General features: G+C 47.5%; 3 protein-coding genes across 3 annotated transcripts; 1 reads left to right on the top strand and 2 right to left on the bottom strand.

Annotated features, from left to right (window-relative positions):
* Positions 1-5,540: 5,540 nt before the first annotated feature.
* Positions 5,541-10,742, bottom strand: SCO1 (synthesis of cytochrome C oxidase 1; the record flags this gene model as incomplete). Its single annotated transcript, XM_079544428.1, is given in 6 exon segments — positions 5,541-5,669; positions 8,733-8,848; positions 8,962-9,054; positions 9,582-9,779; positions 10,302-10,526; positions 10,529-10,742. Coding segments are annotated over 6 exon segments (975 nt in total).
* A 43-nt stretch (positions 10,743-10,785) lies between these two features.
* ADPRM (ADP-ribose/CDP-alcohol diphosphatase, manganese dependent) lies at positions 10,786-12,895 on the top strand (the record flags this gene model as incomplete). The annotated part of the gene is made up of 3 exons (XM_079544392.1): positions 10,786-11,377; positions 11,568-11,684; positions 12,609-12,895. The coding sequence occupies exons 1-3, from the start codon at positions 10,813-10,815 to the stop codon at positions 12,893-12,895; spliced, it is 969 nt and encodes a 322-aa protein (XP_079400518.1). The 5' UTR covers positions 10,786-10,812.
* Positions 12,896-14,378: 1,483 nt separating this feature from the next.
* On the bottom strand, positions 14,379-19,793 carry TMEM220 (transmembrane protein 220; the record flags this gene model as incomplete). The annotated part of the gene is made up of 6 exons (XM_079544108.1): positions 14,379-14,511; positions 15,357-15,416; positions 16,345-16,468; positions 18,729-18,789; positions 19,514-19,543; positions 19,722-19,793. The coding sequence occupies 6 exons, from the start codon at positions 19,791-19,793 to the stop codon at positions 14,379-14,381; spliced, it is 480 nt and encodes a 159-aa protein (XP_079400234.1).
* Positions 19,794-22,807: the final 3,014 nt, after the last annotated feature.

Raw genomic sequence — 22,807 nt, 5'->3', positions numbered from 1 at the left:
TCATGGAAGCCCCTCTCCCTGGCAGCTGATTTTTCTCCCTTGCAATGAAGAGAAACGTACACAGATCATCTGAGAGCAGCAGTAGCCCTTGGGGCTGTGGAGAACAGCAGATTCATGCAGGTGTGTCAGTATGGCCACATCCTCAACTCTGTCAACCAGATGGGTTCACTGCAAATAAACCATCAGATTTGACAGCAATCAACCACAACTCAGGAGGAAAGGGTTAACTTTGATTCTGAAGTTCTCAGTGTTCATTCCATGTGCACAGATGCTGACAGGAACAGAGAACTAATAACACCTGTAATGTGTTTCAGGATTTTCTTCTTGTTTAATAAGACACAGCCATCACAGGGCAGACATTGGTGCCATCTGGTAACTCTGTAGTGCTGGCAGGTGGGATGTAAGTCCTGGAATTATTGAAGCCACATAGCCAGAATTCATGCCGGACCAGAGGACCAGACCTTTCTATGTGTTACTGCTGCTGGTGGCTGCAACGCCCACGGGCACAACTGCTGCCTGCCTGACAACACCACAGAGGTAGAACACCGACAGCACGGCTTCATCCGCAGTGAATCTTTCGCTGGCACTCATTCTGCTCCTGGTTCCTGGACACAAGACAGCTCTCTCTTGCAGCAGCTCCGTCTGCCAGGCTTGTGTCACGCTGTCCCGCCTGCAGATATGCATGCAGGCAGGGCAGACGTGCAGGAAAACAGATGTGCACAGGTGGCAGCAGCCAGCTGCGCCACACGGAACCAGGGAGGAGCTTGAAAATCCTGCTGCCATTTTCCCAACCTGCTTCCCTCCTTGCTTCTATCTGCAGATGAGGTGATTGCTGCTCCCATGGCCTGCAAGCCAACAGTCCAATCCAGGGGGAAAATAACACTGGTGCTATCTGTCTGTTTCAGAAAGTTTAGTAGCTTCCAGGTTCAGTGAAGGTCCACTGAGCAATGGACCTATCTTGGGCTTTTTTTGAGAAGGCGAGAATAAGGAATGTCGGTTTTGAAAGCAACCCTGTGATCTGTTTCCTTACATGCTCTCCTGAAGGGTTCAAACATGCAAGAAGTTGGGATTCACAGAAGGTCTCCATATAGAACAAGAGGTTGTGCCCAAACTGCTCCTCACGGGAAGTACCTGAGAGTCATACCGAGGGCTCCAAGGTAATGTCAGGTCAGTGCTCGGAAGAGAGCGTAACTGACTGTGAGAGAAAGGGAGAAAGGAAGGAAGCATCACGTAGGATGTGTCAGTTCACTCACATCTCCATCACTAATCCTGCTTCTTGGAAAGGTCTCAGTTGTATGAGAAATTATGCAAAGAAAAAGAAAGATGGCAACAAGCATGAAACTGGCATGAAAAATGAATCTATGAGAGCAAAACTTGATGGGATCTGGGGGTGAAAATGAGACATTAGAAGCCTGCAAAGTCCTGAATGGCAGAGAGCCATCCCTGCAGCTGTGCTGGTGAGGAATGATTCACTATTTCTGTATGAGCAAATACAATCTGAAATTACCAGGCTGCATAAAAGACAGGCTGAAGTTACCAGACTGCATATTGCAGTGAATAGGAGGCACTTCACACCTATTACAATTACAAATGATTGAAATCTGGGTTGTGTGAGAGGAAAAAGCTCAAACGGGTACAAAAAAAGGCAAAGCCCAGGAAAGCAACACACAGGTCCTTGCACACCATCACCTGCTGCACTCTGCTGCCACATACCTGTGGTTGCTGCACACTGGGTATGAAACAACAGATCACAGCTTTATTCTTTATTTTCTTAATGTCAGGTAGGGATTACTGCCAGGACATTGGGTGAGGGGCTGCAGCTACTTCTACAGAATTTACCTGGATACAAGTTGTTAATATGTTTCAAGATTAAGATTAAGGCCATTTCTTCAAGATAAAGACGGTGGAGGCTTCTAGAGGGAACAGACATGATGCCGACATGAGTTTCACATGCAAAGTAGCTGCAAGCTCTGTCACCAGTAAAGTGAGGAACTTAACAGAGGATATAATAGTATTAGAATAAAAGAATACAAACTGCAGCTGAGGAATGCTATGACCAGCAAGGCAACAGCCCAACCTGTTACAGAGCATTTTTATCTTAAAATCCTGCTGGGAACAATTATCCCATAGATACCTTCATCTCTGCATCTGGAGCAAAGCCTTCATCTGAAGGGCAGTCAGGCTCAGGAGGAAACCTGCCCTGCCCAGTCTAAGTGCTTCTGTGCTCCTTGCCATCCCTAGCAGGTGTCCTGGCCCCCAGCAGGGAAGGGAGGAGGGCCAGGAGGAACGCACACAATCTCCTAGCAGTTTCCTTCCCATCCTGCACAGCCATGATCTTTCCTATGGTGTGCTCTGCCTGGGGTTGGCCATGAAGCAGCAGGTCCTGGTATCTTGGCCGGTTCTGTGCCCGTTCTCTCCATCTCTGACTGGCACAGGCATAGTGCGGCCCTGCTGAGATGTGCCATGATGGACTGAGAGGAACATTTCCCTTTAAATCTGGCAGTCAGCTGTGCATTCATTACAGAATTTTGCTGCACATATATGAAAAGAGAGCAGTAGCCATTTCACAGTGATTTGCCACTGAACAGCAATCTTTCAGGAACAGAAATCAATTTTTCAGTGTTTCTTTACTGGCTCTGCTAACAACTGACAATCGCAGTGCCAAGCAATCCACAGCCTACTCCCATTCGTTACATTTTTTGCACAGAGGTGTCCTTTACATCAGCTTCCACTATACGCAAAGCATCACATGCACTCCCTTGTGAAAAACTGACAGTGGTAAGCGATCCCACAAGGGAATTTCAGTTCAGGAGGCCACTCACAGAGATGGCAGGAACAAACCTCACCTGGGACTGTCCTCAGCTTTGGCACTTCAGTGACTGCTCCTGATGCAGATCCCCCACACTGCCAGAGAGAAGGTCCCCAGGCCATGAGTGTTCCTGATGGAGGTGACTGCATACTGCAAACAACCACCATCCATTCCTGAATGATCAGTTTAAGTAAAACTGGGTTTGAAACAAACAGATCCTCTCTCTCTAAACTCTGCAATCAAGCTGCTGCACTTTTAGCTTTGAAACGTCTCTTCCATTCCTTTCAGAAGAGTATATATTATGAACCTTTTCAGTCTGTAAAGATTCAAATGACAGTACCAAAATTAAGTTTTTCTTCCATGAGGTACCTTAGGCAACCAAGAAAAGCATAATCAGGCTTTAAAGAGGCAGTCTGAAGATTCCCTCTGATCATCCAAGACCCAGAGGCTTAACAGCACAAGGGGGAGCACTGGAGGAGCTGAGCAGCCCCACACCTCCCAGCAGCATCTGTACCAGCACTGCTCACTGCTGCTTGTTCGCACATGGTGTGCAACCTTTGGTTGCACTGGGTTGCACTGAGAGAAGAGGAATTGTCTTGGGCTGCACAGAAAATATGTAGATCATTATGAAAGTAATGCCTCCTATTTATTCCCATGGAAGCCACCACAGCTACAAAGAGCACAACAACACTAATTGATAGAGCAATTTTGTTTTCTCAAAAACAAAATGTTTTGTTTTGTTTTTTTAATATAGTCACTATCATTAGCTGTGTTTTCACCAGCAATGAGCAAGAGCCTGCACGCTACGTTCGTAACAATCTGCATCACCAGAGGTCACCCACTGTTGCTGTCCCCACTGCTGAAATGCAGCACCCATCACCTCACTGTGCTCACATCCACCACTTGGTTTCCATAAACATTCAGCAAGCATCAGTGCATGTCAGTAAGTGCCATTTGTTCTGCATGGAGGAATTCAATGACACATCTCTGCTTCATATGCACTCCCATGTCAGGCACCATTGTGTCACAGTGCCCTCTGCTGCCGTCTGTCACACAGCAACGCATAACGAGATACTGGTGGGAAGGTTCAGCCTCTACTGCCGTCCCACCGATGTCCACCTCTGACAACATGGGCCAATATAACAGGAGGCATTACTTTCAGAGCGACCTTCATATGCAACATAGTTAATACATACAAGCAACAAAATTGAGTACAGCTTTAAGGCAGATTTCCCAGCAACACAGAAATGCCAGCTGGAAGGGTGCCTCCCACCTAAGGCACCAGGACGAGAAACGCAGAGCTAGAAGGTGCCAAACATCTTCATTATAAGGAAAGTTTTGAACTAAATTAATTTACTGCCTCTGGGATTCTGGGAAAAAATAAAAGGTGAGATGAGACTCCTCAGAAACAATACTGACTCTATGAAAACAAAATTATTATTGCCATTGCCACTCATGCTAGACATTACTGGTAACACCTTGGATGTGACATGGCTCCAAGTAACATGAGACCCAGCATGAGAAACTTCCTTTGGAAGCTCCTCATTTGCTAACTGCACCCAAAGCAGCCAGAACAAGGCTCAACAGCTGAAAAGGAAGTTAAACTCTAAGACACTAAAACACCTGGTATAAACCAGTACACAAAAATTCCTGGTGACGGGCACATCCAAACCATGCAATGGCCTGTCCTACTATATTGTATGTATCAACACTACTTTCTACACAGATGAAATCCGGCATGTGAGTTTTGACCAGCATGCAAAGCTCTGATGATAACCCATTATCAGTCAAATGAAATTAAAGAAAATGCAAACAGATGCCTCACAGTCACTCTGCAAGTGAGACTTCTTCTGCATGAACCCCTCCAGCGCTGCAAAGCTGCCAATACGCTCCGGGCTCTGAGTAATGCTGTCCCCACGTGCAGACAATTCCAGACACAGTGCAGCCACTCTTTACCCGGAGGCTCTTCCTGGAAACCTTGAAAGTGATAAACAATTACACAAAGCAATCTTTATTTTCCAATGCTGCACTGCATAAATTTTATCTGGTTAACAGTCCTATGCACAGACACAGACCCCTCTTCATCCTCCCCACTTCATTACTCAACAAAGCACAATCAGGCCAACTACACAAAAAATCACGTTGATCTGAAGAAAAACGCATTTGCAACTCATTACTCATTTCCTTACAAGTCAACAGCGCTTCCTTGGAGAAATCATCAAGAAAAAAAAAAACCACTGCTTCTGCATTCAAACGAGGAAGATTGGGCACAGCACAGCGCTGGTCCCATGCATGGCAGCTGCTGACATTTCCAGCATTCTTCATCTTCTCAACCTCAACAACTTTCAGCCTCTCTATCACAATATACTAAGTGCCATTCCTAGAAGGCGTGAAAAAAAGAAGGCAAAGGTTCTCCAGATGATGTCTGGCCAAGAGATACCAACTAATTCTGCCACGTGTTCTTCTGAAATGAAAAGTGTTTTCTATCTTTTGTACACACCAACGTTTCCAAGAAGTCCTGAATTTCAACCTGTAGTCCAGATTTCTCTGCAGATGCTATCCAGCAGGAAGGTTCTGTAGATTTTTGAGTGCTGTTGCCTTTTGTATTTGGAAGAAAAGAGGTATATGGTGGTTGGACATTACACTCATGCATTTCTGCTTGAGCTCCACAGAAAACAATGCCCAATTACAGCCAACCCTACAGCTGATGTATGTCCAGAGACCTCATACTTTACGATCTGTATTTCCTCATGTGTGCAGCAATAGAAGCAGAAATCTCAGCACTCCTCTTATTCTGGCCATAATAGTCCACAAAGTCACCATCTGGCCCAAGCAGGTACATTATTATTGTGTGATCCACCTGCAAGAAAGCACATTGTTATCTGGTGAAAAAAGATCCCGCACATCTCTCAAAGACAGCATCAACCATGCTCCATTCAGTGGTGCATCCAGCTGTCCAACAAGACTTCTTGCCAACAAGCTAAAGTAAGATCTGGGAAACTTTATCATCACCTGAGTGACCTTCTGTTGTTCTTCTTGACAGAACAAATTCCTCACTGGCACTCAGGATGCATGAAGGAGCTCTGTATGCAGACAGATCCTCCCCAGGCAGAGGCAGCCCTCCCTCAGCACACAGAGGGCTGGGAAAACATGGGGAAGGCACAGGCTGGTGGCCTTTCCCCCTCACTTTTCCCAATTTCCTTCTAATTCTCCTAATGCTCTCCAACACCAGAAGGTATCCAGGCTTCTGTTGCTCTTATCATGTAAATCCAGTATAAATGGAGATACTTCAGTAAAGAGAATTCGCCATCACTGCAAACAAAGGGACCAAGGGCATCACTGGGACACAGGAGCTGCAGACACAGGAGCCGGCGTGCAGGGAAACACCATGTGCTGGGAGAGGGTTCCCTCTGCTGGCTCCTTGTGATGGCATCTGCAGACACCACACGGAGTCTGAGCGAGATAATGGGACAGAATTTGAAATAACCTGAAAAAAATTAACAGTAACAATGGTTTGGAAGTGTGAGGTACTCCAATTTTATTTATATTAAAAATAATTTCATTTTAAGTATCTTTAAAACATCTCTGGGTGATCCGTGACAGCACCTCTATGAGAAAAGACATAATAAACTGAAAATGGAGGCCAGGAATCTGCAGTGAGTACATAACCTTAGTGCCACTGAACAAAAACGACACAGATGCACTCACATACCAAGAGCAGGTCTGTGTTTGGAACCAAGAAACTGCGTAAGTATTTCCAGCATCAGAAGCTAAAAGGATACATTACATTTTACAGCTTTTCCATAATGGCATTCGTGTTTCTTAAAATTTTACTGAAGTATGTTAACTAAAATATTTTATTCTAGGTATCAAATATTTGAGAAATGACCACAAAATCAAACACCAGAACCTTTTAAAGGAGTTTGAATTATAATTCAAACCTTCTTGCCCTTCGATGAGACCACCACCAACACAAATCCAGAACAGGCTGCCTGCCCATAGAACCTGAACTCCGTGCCTGCAGGAGGTTAAGGACAGCCAAGAGACCACTACTTTTCAAGCTGTGGTGCACTGCCACTATATGAGTGCACAAGATCACTGTACGACTTTCAGTGCAATCTTCCAAACCATGAAATAAAGCAAAAGATAAAAAATTGCACGCTCCGTAATTAATTACAAAATTGAGATTATTATATAGGAACTATCAATATTCAAATAATACTTGCAAAATATAAATAGAAGTTTAGGAATGATTATTTGTAAGTGTTCATCTCCATGTTCTTTTCAAGCCAAAACAAGCAGAGAATTGATCTCTGCCTCCTCCCCACCGCTCAGCAGCACACAGAACACACAGCGCTCGCTCCTACACAAGCACCATTCTGACTCACTGACTGGAAGGCAGCTCTATGCATGACACAATGAGGAAAAAAGCCCTTATTGAGAGAAGAGGCAGAGCAGTAATTGCCTGGGTGACAGGCAGGCACAAAACCAGCCTACAGCTGTCCTTCCAAGATTTGCTGTTGCTGTTATCCTCTTTCCAGTTGGTTTCAGAGGCTCGTGTCTTCTCACCTTCCTGCAGCAAATACGCAGAGCTTGCTGGAGTTGCAGCCAGAATTGATGCACACACACTGCTCCCTGTGGCACCACGGCTGCGGCTCTCAGGCTGTTCTGCCCCAAACTCACTGCTTTCTTCCTCACTGTCTCCCACTGCTCTTCTCACACTCCAGGCTTCCAGGTGCTTAGCACAACCCCAGCACAGCACAGCTGTTCTCTCTGGAGCCTGAATCCTTTCTCATAATTACTAACATTTGTAGTTATGGTCTCTTTTTATTCTTCCTTCCAGCTTCCCTTGAAGCTGCTCTCATCTACACACTTCTTTCCCATGGCGAGATCCCTGTATTAAAACCTGTAAGTGCTTTGCTAGAATCTATATGTGATTTAATTCACAAACAGCAGCCCTCCTTCAGCTTTTGCGACCTCTTTCCATCTCTTCTGAAACTCTGTTCACACATTCAGTGTAAGATTCGACAGACTTTTTTCCCTCTACTTAGTCCACATTCTTTGCCAATCCTCCTATTCTTGCATCTCCCTTTCATAAATCTGATTTGAGGCAGTACCTTTTGACTGACAGTAGACTGATTAAAGTGTCTTTTGAATTTCCCCAGCAATCTCCTCCCTGCACCCAAACATACTGTCTTGGACACTGCCGTCTAGCTACTGAGCTGACACTTTAAGCAAAAGCTGGTTCTTGATGTCCCACCTGACACTCTTTTAGGAGTCCAGATGAGTATGTTTACCATGGTGACTGTCTTCCCTTTACAGAGACTGTGCATTGCTTTTGCCTTTTCTTTACATGTATCAACGTTTTTGTTCCACCAGTCTTTTGCCCACATGCATAATTTATTTGCTGCAGTCAGGCAGTTTGAAAAATGAGAGTAAGGATAAAAACACTGGATCAGACCAAAATCAAAGTGCTACTTTCCTCTATTATCTGTCAGTTTCCAAACATTTCTAGCTCACTGGCCTCCCAAGCTGCACATGATTTCTCTGCATTTCATCGTCTGTAATTCCTCAGTTCCATTTTCACTTTGGAGCACATGGGAAAAGAGCCCGTCAAATTGGTTATGTGATGAAAAAAAAACAGTTAAATTCATTATCAGGCCATATGAGCCTGAGAGCTCGTATGCATTCTGCATGCAGAACTTGGACTGCATGTTTCCAAGAGCTATGTTTTCAGTGAGGTGCTGAACTCGTAAGAGGGCTCCTCAGTTCACACCTCTATAACTCAGCTCAAGATGTGGGTGCAACAGGGCTCTGTCACAGAGGGCTTCAGCACAGATTACAGCAGCTGTCTTTTGATTAAAATCTTTATCCCATTCTCAACCAAAACCTTCCATTAAGCAAAGGCCCTACATTTACTCACAATGTAATCATTGTCTTCATCTTTGGGACCTTCGCTGTAATACACGCGGAAGGCTTTGGCCACTTGGTCGATCTGTGCTCTGGTACCAGTCAATCCAACCAGCTTTGGAGAAAATTCTACAGAGAAAAAAGACACTTAGATATTCGTGTGAAAAGAATCCTCTCGAAGCCTCCTTTTCATTACTTTCTACTGATTGTTATAAAGCTCCAAGATAGAAAAAAACCTGTACCTTTAACATATCTGGCAATGGCTTCTTCACTGTCCCTCTCAGGATCAATGGTGATGAAGAGTGGGGTCAGATCAGGCAAGGACGGGATTCTATCTGTGAACAGAAACATCAACTATTACACTTTTTTCTTAGCAACCTAAAAACGATTTCCTAATATCCCTTCAAACACAGTCAGAGGCAGATTGCTACAACATCCACCTGAGTCCTCCCTAAGTAGCAAAGAAAAAAGGCTGTTTGGTGTTGCTTAATTTCTATAATACTATCTCTGAAAGAAGTAAATAAATGCCATGAAAACCAACCCTCTGTGCTTGTGCACAGCTCCAGCTGGAGGCTGTGCCCTGCTGAGAGGAGAAGACAGATGGGCGCTGGTGCAGAACACGAGTGCATGTAACCTGCCACGACCGTGCCTTATTAAACAGAAATCCTCTGTTCTAGAAAGGTCAGTGCTGTCACATCCCAAACACCTGATCCAAGAGACAGGAAGCTTGATTTACATATTGTTCAGTAATTAATTCAACTACTGAATGCTAATTAACAGCATTTTGTAAGACAGGCATTTACTCCCACAGGAAACAGGTCACCACGATAAGCCTTGCCCTCCTACAGCCCAATTCCCGTACCAATTTCATTGACCACTTCAATCATTTTGTCCAGTTCCTCAGGACAGATGTCGGGGCAGTGCGTGAAGCCGAAGTAGATGAGCACCCACTGGCCAAGATAGTCTCTGTTGGTCCTGGGCTGTCCCTCGTGGCTGACAAGCGAGAAGGGCCCTCCCAGCAGCGGTTTCCCGATGCCTCGGTTCCGCTCCTTCTCCAGCTCTACAGGAACAGCAGGAGGAGGTGAATTCCAGCACTGCAATCCGTGCCCCATCCCTGCAGGTCAGGCCCCGGAGCAGCAGCAGTGGGGCAGCCCTGCTGCCACCCACTGCGCACAGCTCCCAAGCAGAAAAGGCTCCCAAGCAGCGCCTTCCACTTCAGCCAAACTTCTGTACCGATCGCTATGTTCCGAAAACCACAACGATCGTTCATCGTCACTGGACTGTCACATTGCTGTCGCAGGTGCACGAGATGGAGAGCTGTGTGGCCTGGCTCCGTACGCATTGACGAACCGAACACATCCGGCAGTTGTGAGACTTCAGCATTAAAAACGAGGAAATGCGTGCAGAGAACCACAGCTCCCGGGGCAGCGGAAGGTTCTCCCACCCCTCGCGGGGCTCCGAGCAGAAAGCGTGAACGCGACAGAAACAGCGCACGTGAGAATGCAAGCAGGAAGGCAAAGGAGCAGCAATTCGGAGAAGGGCTCCACGATTCCACCCCGCCCCCCCGCCGGGAAACACTCACTCTCCTCCTTCGCCTTCTTCACCCTCTTCATGGCCAGCAGCAGCCCTCCGCACAGGATGAGGGCGGCTCCCAGCGCCCGCCAGGACACCAGCTGCAGGGGGAGAGCTCGGTCAGGGGCCGGGCGCTGCCCGCACACCTCGCCAGGCGGGGTTCCTGCCCCGAGGCGGGGGGAGCGGGACCGGAGCGAGCGCGGAACTCCCCTCCTATTCCCCCCCCCCCGGTTCTCACCGTGCGCTGCGGTGCTGCGCGGCGGCCGCTTCCGGGCGGCAATCGGGACGCGGAGCGGCAGCCCGGTGCCGGCGCGGCCCCGAGTGACAGAAGCGTCGCCGCGGCCCGGCCCTGCAGCGCCTGCATCCGGCTCGGGAACGCGACAGCGGCGCCGGGCGGGAGGCACCACGGCCGCCACAGCCGCCAGCAGCGCGAGCCGCGCAACGCCGCCATTCCGCCCGCCCGCTCCTCCACCCCGCCCCGCCCCGTAGCCCGCCCCTTCCGGCTCCGGGCGGCAGCCGCCATGGAGGCCGCCCCGCGGTTCTCCTTCGGGGTCATCGCGGACGTCCAGCACGCGGACGCGGAGGACGGCTGCGATTTCTGGGGCTGCCGCCGGCGGTACTACCGGCACAGCCTCCGCCTGTTGCGGGCCGCCGTGGAGGCTTGGGCCGCCGAGCGGCCGCCGCCCGCCTTCGTGCTGCAGCTGGGCGACTGCATCGACGGCGTCAACGCGCGGAGCGGCTCCGCCGAGGCGGAGGCGGCGCTGGCGCGGGTGCTGGCGGCGCTGGGACGGCTCCGGGTGCCGGTGCACCACGCCTGGGGCAACCACGAGCTGTACAACTTCGCACGGGCCCGCCTGGCGCAGAGCGGCCTCTGCAGCCACCCGCCTCCGGGCCCCGGCCCGCCCGCCGCGCCGCCCGGCGATTGCCACGCGTACCACTTCTGCCCGGCGCCGCGCTTCCGCTTCGTGCTGCTGGACGGCTACGAGCTGAGCCCGCTGGGCCGGGACGCCGACAGCCCTCGGCACCGGGCTGCCCTGCGGCTGCTGAGGGAGAAGAACCGCAACGCGGACCTCAACAGCCCCGCAGGTATCGCCGCGCTCGGGAGGTGCGGCGCTAAAGCGGCGCCCGGCCTCGTGCGGGGAGCCCCGAGCTGAGGCACCGCAGAAATCCCAAGGATAAACCGTTGTTGATAGAAGGGAAGCAAATAAGGAACCTTATAGGTTCCTTATACACCGTAGGTGCGTGCACGTGTGCCTAACCTTCTTCTTCATCGCAGGACTGGAAGAACCTCAGTTCGTAGAATTCAATGGAGGATTTAGCCAAGCCCAGCTGGACTGGTTCGATGACGTACTCAGGTTCTCCGATGAAAACCATGAAAAAGTTGTCGTTATGGGTAGGTGGATATGGAGGATATATGCAAAATGGTTACGAAGCAAACTAATACAAGTTAGCAGAGGAAAACATAGTATCAGGTACATATGTAAGTGGTGTAGTTGGAGAATAGCAGCTGTGTCTCACACTTGGATGAGCTTGTTGGATAGAGGCAGCAGCCTGAGCTTCCCACCCAGGAAAGCTGCTTGTTTGGGAGCAGTTTGATTCATAGAATCATAGAATGGCCTGGGTTGAGAAGGACCACAATGATCATCCAGCTCCAACCCCCTGCTGTGTGCAGGGCCGCCAACTACCAGACCAGGCTGCCCAGAGCCACATCCAGCCTGCCTTGAATGCCTCCAGGGATGGGGTATTCACAAACCCCCAGAAGCAATCTGGCAGCGTCTGAGTATTGCTGAGCTGGGACCTAATATTCTGAAATCAAGATGCTGTATAAAGAAGAAGATGAAAGATATTTGAAAGGAAGAAAGAAATGAAATACGAGAACTTTACAGATGCCCTGATTTTTCCTGCACTCCAAACTAAAGTGGTTCTGTTTATATAGAGAATCACCAAACAAGGATGTATAGGCACTGGGCACTACACAGGAGAAGAGGCCAACTCCCACCTTGCCATAACCTCCTGCAGGTGGTTGTCAGCCTCTTCCCCCCTGTAATTAGCAATAGAACAAGAGGGAATGGCCTCTTTTTGGAGGGGAGATTCAGGTAGGAATCAGGTTAGGAAAAATTTCATCTCCAAATGAGCAGTCAGGCACTGGAACGGGCTACCCAGGGAGGGCACGCCATCCCTGGATGTGTTCAAGATGTTGTATTGAGAGATGAGGTATAGTGATGGTAGGACTGGGTGATCTTTGAGGCCTTTTCCAACCTTGGTGATTCTGTTATGTGTTAAGTAACTTTTCTGCTTCTTTCCCTCTCTGCTGCAGGTCATCTGCCCATTCACCCAGATGCTTCAGACAAAGTTTGCCTAGCCTGGAATTACAGAGATGCCCTTTCTGTCATACACTCTCATCAGTGTGTGGTCTGCTTTCTTGCAGGGCACCTGCACGATGGTGGCTACTGTTTAGACTCGCATGGTGTTCATCATCTTACTTTGGAGGGGGTTATTGAAACTCCACCTGAAAGCAATGCCTTTGGAACTATTCATGTCTATGATGATAAAATGGTATTAAAGGGAAGGGGCAGAATTTCAGACAGAGTGATGTGTTTCTGAAAATGCCAAGCAGATGTCTAACTGCAAACTTTTCTCCTTTAGGAAGTACTCAGACTAAAAAGTATGGCATCCAGCATGTTCTTTGCTTGTAGAAAGATCTACATGTCTGATGCTTGCAGTTTTAACTCTCATGTTTCTCTCTCAGATATAGAACTCTAAAAATTATGTTTTTGTAAGGAACAAGACTTAACTTCTTGGAGAATAGAGAAGGCCAGTAACCGTGTTTGAAGAATGCAGAATGTTGACTAACCACCCAGTCCTGAACAGATTGCTGTTCATTGTGGAAAAAAAACACAAACAAAAAGCCACTAGGTGGTAGTTTTGTTTTTCCAGGATATACCTGATTTAGTCAGATTTAAAGCATTAAAATTGTACCCACCCAGAAGCAGCTACATACATCTAGCTGGAAAGTCCAAGCTGCAGCCTAAAGCAGTCTTCTTAATGCTGCTTTAAAAGACTAAAGTCATTTTGAAAAAAGTGAAGCCAATGAAAATGGGCACTGTCTATGCTACATCAGAGCACAGTGCAGAGAGGCCCAAGCTTTAAAATAAAATAAAGGCAGGAAAACTATGGCATCGTGTAATGCTGCAGATATAGCAGGTGGGATACGTGTGTATCCCTGGCCTGCAGCAGCACTGAGGGAAACAAGCTCTGAGCTCTGACTGGGGATGACTCAAAGCGTGTTGCTGTGCTGCATCTGGATCCATGCTGTCTCCACAGCCTGAGTATTCACGCTCACCTGCACGTGCTTCTCCGTGACCAGTGATGATGGAGCATGCTTAGTCTCTGGGTTGCTGCACGAGTTCTGATTTCCAGGAACAGAAATTCTTTGAGAAGCAGGTTGTAACAGTGACTGTGTCTGCTGGCGGCACTCTGTGAGCATGCTTTTTGCAGAAAATAAAGAAGCTTTCACTTGGTTTTCTTTAGAAAAATAGTATTTACTACTCTGTCAAAACCATGACTTTCAGTTAAAGGTAACAGCAAAAATATTGCTTTAGATATATTCCACTTACAATTTTAGCGTAGGAACAGAAACAGACTGGTTCACCTTTCAGCAAATCTCAGTGGAGTATCTTGTCAGACATCTTTCAAGTTTTATATCCATAATGAGTCATTTATTGAAACAAAGTGTTTGATCTACTTTTCCCTTAATGTTACAGAACAGTAGCTTTCCCAGATACAAGGTGGAAGGAGAGACTGAACTGGGGATGCCCAGATATTTTGAATAATTAATCTTATATCACAAGAAGGTCAAGGATGCTTTGAAAACATCCAAAGAAGCAGGCTGAACAGTATCCATAGAAAAATTCTCCCCTTAAATTTGACAATGTTCTTCATTTTTTTTTCCTGGAAGCTTCAAGCCACACTGTGGGAAGCAGCCGCCCATTCCTGTCCTGTCAGACTGATACTAACCTTTCATTAAGAACCAAAAAGCAGCAGCAAATAAGGTCAGAATATTTATTTATGTGCTGTCTCCACCTGGTCAAATCACAGTTTTACAGTGTTCTGGCCAAGATTCTCGCATCTCTTTGTTCACATAAATGTACAGCCATGAAACGAAGGGGAAGAGAGCAACCAAGATCGCAGCAGTCAGATGAATTCCACCCAGCGGATTCCTACAAAGAAGCAAATGCAACAGTGTGGTTTCAATTCAGACTGCTACCACTGCCGTGGCTGTGGTTGGCTAAAGACAGCAGAGAGCCTTTGGCCGCTGTGTCATCTCTATGAAGCTTCTGTAGCTGCATCAGCAGAGTCTTTAGTGGAGCTGTACCATATGCCAGCAGAAATGTGTTCTGCCACCTTCACAGGCTATGTGAAACAAAAGCACTGCCCAGAGCACATTGCGTGTTTCAACATTACAAAATATTGTTTGGCAGCCTGAGACTTATCATGCTCCCAGCTGTTACAAATTAATTTAGTGAAACTGCTGTAATACAGATCTCCAGAGAGGCTGGAAGGGAAAGCACTTGCACCCCTGTCCGTGCTGGTAGAATGCAGCAGACCGCATTAGACAAAGCACTCACTGGAAAGCTCTTAATTTGGGAGCAACGGTAGAAATGGTTTTGTAGCTTTCATTAGCAGTAGTGGCTCATGTTCACTGGCCTGTTCCACAGAAAGAGCACACTGTCTTTGTACAAAAGGGGAATGTGTCTCCTCATTATTGCAGAAGAAGCAAGAAAAAAAATGTTTTAAGTTTTCCTTCCCCCTAGTTCTGCAGACTTCTAGATGTAAAGGATCCTACAAGCTGCAGCACCAAATACTGCCGTTGAGGATTAAGATTTAGACGGTAACATGAATGGGAAAATCACAGAACATGATGAGTTGGAGAGGATCCAACAGAGCTGAGCTCCACACAAACATCAAAACATGAAGTAGAAGAACAAGCAGCCAAAATCACCTACAGGTTTCCAAGAAGCTACTCACTAAATCTGAACATATGAGTGAATTAAGAAAAACTTACTTTGCTGAACTGCGACAAAGACTCATCCATGTTGTAATGATCACCAGACCAAACAACTCTCTAGAAAGCCAAACAAAAACTAAATCAGAAAATAACAGAAACATCTGCTTGCTTATGAAAAATGCAAATTGCCTCCAAAAGAATAGTGTAAGTATGGGCTGTCTCCCTTTGGAGATGTTAAATATATGTCATAGGGACTGCACTTCAAATAATCACAGTATTGCTTTCCACCTCAAATCTACAAACACACAACTCAGCTGTACAGCTGCAGAAATTCCTGCTTCTGCTTTTGTTCCATTGCTAAACTTAATATAAAAAATCCCTTCTATTAAAAAAAACCCCACATATATAAAAATAAACTTAACTATAAAAAATAAGTGAAAATATAACTTTTTCTATATAAAAATATATTAAATATAAAAATAAACTTCTATAGCACATTTCCCTCATCAATATATATAGCAAAGCAACACTGCACTACTCCTCACTGTAAACAGAAGTGCTAGCTGCTACTACTTCCCCTCTGCTGAGCAAGCACCCAGTTTAGCCAAGCAATCAAGGGAATATCCAGGTGAAAGATCCTTCCTCCTCCTTGGTACCCAGCAATTCAGAGGACTCAGCAGCCTGTGACAGTTAAGCACAGAAATGGTATCCCCTCAAGAGTTTTTACCACTAAATGCTATTTGTACAGCTCCTGTAGCACAACACACAGCTATTTCACAGTACTGTGCTGTGGTCTCTGAAAGCCAGAACTGTCCCCAGTTAAATCTAGCTGCCTCATTTGGGTAGGATTCAGGCATGATCCTTCAGCTGCCTTTCAGTCCTTTTATCCAACAAATTGCTGGTTTGTAATGCTGTATTCCTTCCTCCTTGGTTTGATTTACCAGAACCAACAGCACCACTGCAGCAGTCCAACAGAGCTTAGCAACGTGACCCACTGGGAGACAGCCTGGTGTACCAAAGTCTTTCAGGGGAATTCAGTACTTACCTGCCCTCCTCTTCATGCAAGATGTTTCCTTGAGTATATGCAAACAAAGAGTAAGCCAAGGAAATGGCCCCAATAATACAGCCAGCAGAATGAAGGTCACAGAGGCTCCTCCAAAAAAAGTTTTCTGAGGAAAAGAATAAGCTGGCAGAAACTGCAATGTAGCATGAAGTACATTCTGTGAATTGAAGAGTAACTAAGCTGCTAACAGAAATGCCTGCAGCACATATGCCCTAGGCAGGAAGACAGAATTAATACCATGTATGATTATGGAAAGCTGCTAGAAAGAGCTGTTGAAATTGTACACTAGCGAGCTGGGGTCTTCCTTTCCCAGGAATGCAATTTCTTGGCAGCAGTGCTGCAAAGAAAACGGTTTCCTGTTAGCCTAAGCAAGCAAAACATGTTCCAGCATTCAGTATGCACAGAAAATCAGAAGGCAGGTTACAAATGGGAGTTTGCTTAATTAGGAGAAACAGCTCTTCTGGAGTGCACGCTCACAGCTCTGACCAGCAGTGCTAACGCCATGGCACAAGGAGCATCTGCCTCCATGCTCCATGACAAGCCCCCCTCTGACCTTTTGCCAGTGACCATGAGCAACATGACATCTCTGCCTCGGGGCTGGGGACTAATGTTTTAGAGAGAGAAACAGAGACATGAAAAATCTGAATGGACCCACAGTTTCTTCTTGCTTTCCATGTCCATTTCCTCGAGGAGGAGAGGTGAAATGGCACATGCTGAGCTCCAGATGATCTCAGCAACATCCATAGCAAACACTGGGAAGTCAAAAGCAGTCTTTCCTAGGCACTGACTTCTCCAGGCAAGCATGAAAAATGAGGGGCTGCCAAAATTCAAGAGTTCATTGTGACCTAACTTCATAATAACACTATAAACTAATAATTTGGCCAAACTCACTGCAGCTCTGCAGAGGCTGCATTAGAGGTTCCATAGGCCTGAGTGACAAAGACCACTTGTTGAATTTACATAATGTCAAATTACACAACAGTTGTGCAGTTTTAATCTTGATTTCCTAAAGATTGTGGTGCAAGTAAACCTGTAAACTACCTTGCAGATTCTCCTAACCAGTTGAATGCCTCAACTATGTTGAGGCTGTACCTACTGCAAGCCTCCCCTGAAATGTCTGAAAACGCGGGCAGCGATTCTCATAGGTTCTGGTTTTATGAATGGTGCCACACTGTATGCTTAAGGTGGAAAATTGTAATGGTGTGATATGTGACAATGACTGTACTCCTGAAGATTCTCTCTTCTGGTAGAAGCGTAGTTTCAAATCAGATTAAACATTCACTCAGAGAAGATACAGTTACTTTAATTGACAATAGTCATGATACCAAAGATTTAAACAATTCAGTTTGTAATTCAAAAAACAGGTCCCTTTGTGCAAACATTGTGGGAAGGCAACAAGGGGCAATCTAAGAGAGAAAGAAGTTCCAAAGCGCAGTCTGTGTATTTCAACATCAGTGCTACCTACAGGTAAACTACAAAACCAACTAAGAGATCCCTTGCAAGAACCCCTTGACTGAACAGGGCAGGTGCAATGTTGGATTTAACATGTATGGCAATCCTGAGAGTAGGCAAGAACTTCATGGGAATTGTATGAATATTCATGCATACAGTGCATGAATATTGCATACAGTGAGGGTGATCTAGCTCTGGGGTATGCATGCTTTGTGGAAGGATCCCCATGCACCCAGCACTGCGATAAACAAGTGTTGGCTTTCTAAACTATCTTTTGGTTTAGAGAGTTTCTGTAACAGTCATTTAAAAATTAAAACTTATTTTCTGGAGTCCTGGACCATATCTGATCTGAACAATTATTTCAACACCTCATATAGGTTAGTCCTCAGTGTGCAACACTGGAAACTCAGTCACTGCACAGACTTCTCCAAGCATCAGCACCACTGCCTGTGTGCCGTGTGGAGCAGGTGTAGTACTTGATACTAATAAAGACCTTTAGCTCTCTCAAAGCATTGTGCAGAGCTTAACAGCTTGTGTATGACATAGGTAAGCAAAAACCCAACTTTACAACAGAGAGACTGCATGAATTAAACTATGTACTAAGGTCAACAACAGAGCCAGGTTCAGAACATGCTCCCAGGATTGTGCTCCATTTGTTGCATGAGTGCTTAAATAAAGGTGTAGTGGTAAGACCAACCCTGTGGCAGCCCTTTAAGTAGGGCTCCTGTGTTTGCTTGCAGCATTTCCAATCACAGATACTAATACTACCTTCAGCAGAAGCAGGCCCCTCAGCTTTCTGCACACAAAACGCAGCAGGACACGTGTCCATACAACCTGACCTGTGACTCAGTGAAAACAAACTTTTCAGGGGCAAAATCTGAGCAGAGATTCTGTTTTACACACTGATATCATACCTGTTACCAAAGGGTTAAGGACAACAAACAGCGTAAGGGCAGCCGGCACCAAGTAGACAACCTATTAATCAAACACAAACTTAGCAAGCTAAGGAAGGAGATGTAGTCACCCACAGCAATTTCTCCACAACATTTTGTGAGATGCACAAAGCAGCTGTACAGCTCTCTCCCTTCCGCATTCCCCAGTACTGCTAGCACTACCCTGTGTGCAGGAAAAACCCAGTGCTCCCCTACCTGCCACCCAAAATCCTTGTGTGACACAGCTGGAGGAGGTCAGCCAAGCACCAGAACTCGTGCTCCAGCTCCAAGGTTGCATTGCGGTTCCCCTCGGGAAAGGCCCTGCGAGGAACTGCTCCCCACTCCCCGACCGTGCCAGGTGGGAACAGCAGCAGCCCCGTTCCTGCATCCCGGCCTCGGCACTGCCAGCTGGGTTCACCGCTTAAGGGATGTGCGGGGAGCGCAGGGGCACGGACCCACCCGCGGCTCCCGCCACCCACGGACACCTCTGGCCGCTGCGGCTCCAAGCCCCGCTCACGCCGCCCCAGGACCACTGACGGCCGCTCCTGAGAACGACAGCAGTAGACAGAAGAGAGCGAGTCTTCTTTAACTTTCTTGAGAGTTCGGGATCCCCACTGAGGCCCGCGCTGGCAGGAGCCAACCGAGCCGGTGAGCCCCGGCGAGCGCAGGCGAAACGGGGCGGGCGGGACCGGCGTGCTCCGCGTTCTGCCGCTAGCCGAGCGCGAGGGCCCCACGTTCAGCCCCGCGGGGCTCCAGGCCGTACTCACCACCCACAGCCCAGCGTCGGGATCGTTCACCTGCGGCGAGGAAGCGCACCCTCAGCCCTTGCAGCCTCCGCGCGGGCCGGGCCGGGCTCGGCGGGCGGGACGCGGAGGAGAGAGGCGTGCGGGGGGCCGGGGCCGCGCCGGAGCGCGGTAAGGCCGCGAGCCCGAGCTCCGCCGCGGCCTGGGACGGCGTCCCGCCCGCCGCCCTCACCTGCACGACGGCCGCCAGCCCGAAGAAGGCGGCCATAAGAAGGTTACAGAGCCTCCACGGCAGCCCCGCCATGGCGGCACGGCTCTCCGCCTCCGGCGGGGGGCGGACCAGCCGCCCTTCGTGCTGCCGGGGCCGCGCGGCCGGCAGCGGGTGTCTCGGCGAGTTGTGGGACCTCAAACCCTGGAGGTTTCCGAGGCTTGGCTGGGCTGAGCTCTGGGCTGCTGGTGCCGATAATCCTGCTGCGGGTGGGGTGATGGACTGGAGCCATCCTGACATCCCTCGTGCCAACATTTTCGTGTTTCTGCAATAAATCGTGTACCAGGAAGGAAAAGTAGATAATTGTCTGAGGAAATAAACAGGAAATAAACATGAAAACGTGCACGGTAAGACTTCAGTGAAGCGAACTGCAAACTCTCCACCCCTGGAGGTATTTTGAAGATGTGCAGATGCGGTGCTTCAGGACGTGGTTTAGTAGGAGACATAGCAGTGCTGGGTTAACAGACATACTTGATGATGTAAGAGGTCTTTTCCAAGCTAAATGATTCTGTGATTTCTGTAGTTATCGAAATGCATGAGCCCTTACAAGAACAGCCTTGCCTGAGCACTGAGCAGCCTTGCCCCAGGACTGCCCATCTCCAGCTCACCAAAGGTCTGTGTGCCTGTTGAGCCAATCATTGACTCACAGACGTAACCTGTCACACCACCATGGATCTGCCTGGCCGTCACCTGTAGATTGACTGCCCAGCTTGATGTTAGACCTGCCTTGTCATCAAGGACTTCCCTGGTGGCTCAGACTCTCATTTGGGTCTGGCTGCAGCTCCTGGGCCTGCACTGCTCACCCCACACAGAGGTGGTAGAAGAAGCCCTAGCTGGCATCTCCCTTTTATCCCTGTGCTCAGCACTGGTGAGGCCTCACCTCGAGTGCTGTGTTCAGTTTGGGGCACCTCAGTACAGAAAGGACATGGAGGTGCTGGAGCAGGTCCAGAGAAGGGCAACAAGGCTGTGAAGGGCTTGGAGAATATGGCCTATGGGGAGAGACTGGAGGAACTGGGGCTGTTTGGTCTGGGGAAAAGGAGGCTGAGGGGAGACCTTACTGCTCTCTTCCAATATCTGAAAGGTGCTTGCAGCAGAGCGGGGCTGGTCTCTGCTCACTGGTGACAGGATGAGAGGAAATGGCCTCAAGCTGAGCCAGTTTAGGTTGGATATCAGGAAAAACTTTACAGAAAGGGTTGTTAAGCACTGCAATGGGCTGCCCAATGAGGTGGTTGAGTCACCATCCCTGGATGTGTTTAAAAAGCATTTGGATGTGGTGCTCAGGGCCATGATTTAGTGGAGGGCTGTTAGTTAGGTAGTTTGGGTAGGTCGTGGTTGGAATCAATGAGTTTTAAGATGTTTTCCAACCTGAGCGATTCTGTGATTCTATGATTCCATGATTCTATGATTCTATGATCCTTTGCCCTGTGCTGTCCCTCCCAGCTCCTGTCACTTGGGGAGCGGCCAACGCTGGCAGGAAGGTACAAGATGGGCTGTTGCTGCTGTTTTCAGGGATATCTTGGTCAAGAAGGATTATGAAAGACTAGATATTGATTTTTCAGCATAAGCAAGACAAAGTAAGGAGCTTCTGTGAATGCAGCAGTCTGGTTCCTCCCTGTAGTTGAGAACCACTGTCTAGTCATGAAGAACATTGTGGGCCCACCTCTACACGCAGTCAACATGGAAGAAAGATTTATGTAGTAGCAGGTATCTGAAACATGACTTTTTGTGTACTGTAGAAATAATGAAGATACTGGCATCTGGATTCACAGAAGAGAAGGTCTTGTCATTACTTGAGAGCATCTCACATGTATCTCCCATCTCCCCAGAGTCATGAAATAAAACAGTTCTGGGTATCACAGCTTGGGAATGTTGTGATTTGAAGAGCCCGAAGTAATGAGGAGTAATATCTAGTTGGGGATAAAAGGAGCTTTATGCTTTTCCCAGCCAGCATGCTGGGATTTAAATCACTATTTTTGTATAGACACTATGGTCTAGGATTCATTCTGTACTGAAAAAGAGATTCAGTTTTTTGTTTTTTTTTTTTTTTTTGCATTGCCTGGAGAACAAAAAGAGTACTGCTCAGAAAAACAGTACTTCCTCATCATTTCCTGATCACTTATCTCCCAAAGTGATAGTTACCAAGTGTTGGGCTGTTTGTCCCACTGATTGCTGTAGCAGTGTTCAACTCCACTTGCATCTCACCAGACTGTAATATGGAAGACATATGAGTGCATTTGTGAAGGGGATGACTGCTCATCTAGTCCTGCTATTTTTAGCTAAGTCTTCTCTTGTACAGGTTATGAGAAATTAAACTGCTGCACAGTATGTTGCAAAGAAGCAAGAGCTCTCATTGTAAATGGCTGCCATTGTTAGAGCTCCACTGAGTAGGCTTTATGTTTCATAATAACTGTTTTATTCTGTATCTTAAACAATTGCTGGCAGCTGCAGGCAGAACAGCAGGCCACATCCAATATAACTAAATCCCCCTCGATGTTTAAATTGATTTGAAGCCCATCAAAATTAAACTGATCTCCACAGGTGCCCCTAAGTGTACAACTTTCCTATTAACAAGCACTCCAGGAAGAGGTTACCAATCCTTAGAGAAAAGCTCAGGGATTACACTGCAGCAGGATGTGTACACTTTGTTTTCCTCTCAGCAAACCCAGCTTGAACTGTGTATTTCCAAGAGAAACAGGCAAAATGTCCTTGCAAATTTTCCGTAAGTCTCCAAGGAGCTGAATCCCCTTGGTGAGGCAGCAGGAACAATGCTTAATTCCTTGGTTCATGTTTTTTAAGGATGTAAGACCTGGCCAGAGAGCACTCAGTCAAGTTTGTCTCTGTGTTGCAACCTCTGCTACCAGATCTTCAGTCCATTCCTTTCACCTTGGAAGAGCTGAGCTCCAGCAGTGAGTACAGGGGGCAGTGTACTGAAATCACCCAACAGTTAGGATGCTCAATGAGAAGTAATGGCTTGGAACAGTCACCTCTCTGCACAGCCGTCTGGACAGTACTAGAGCTGTCAGTTTTTATGCTTAATTTCCAGGTCCAGG

This window comes from Tetrao urogallus, assembly GCF_951394365.1.
Source record: "Tetrao urogallus genome assembly, chromosome: 18".
In the NCBI taxonomy this organism is placed as follows: domain Eukaryota; kingdom Metazoa; phylum Chordata; class Aves; order Galliformes; family Phasianidae; genus Tetrao; species Tetrao urogallus.
This window is presented reverse-complemented; position numbering and strand designations above follow the sequence as displayed.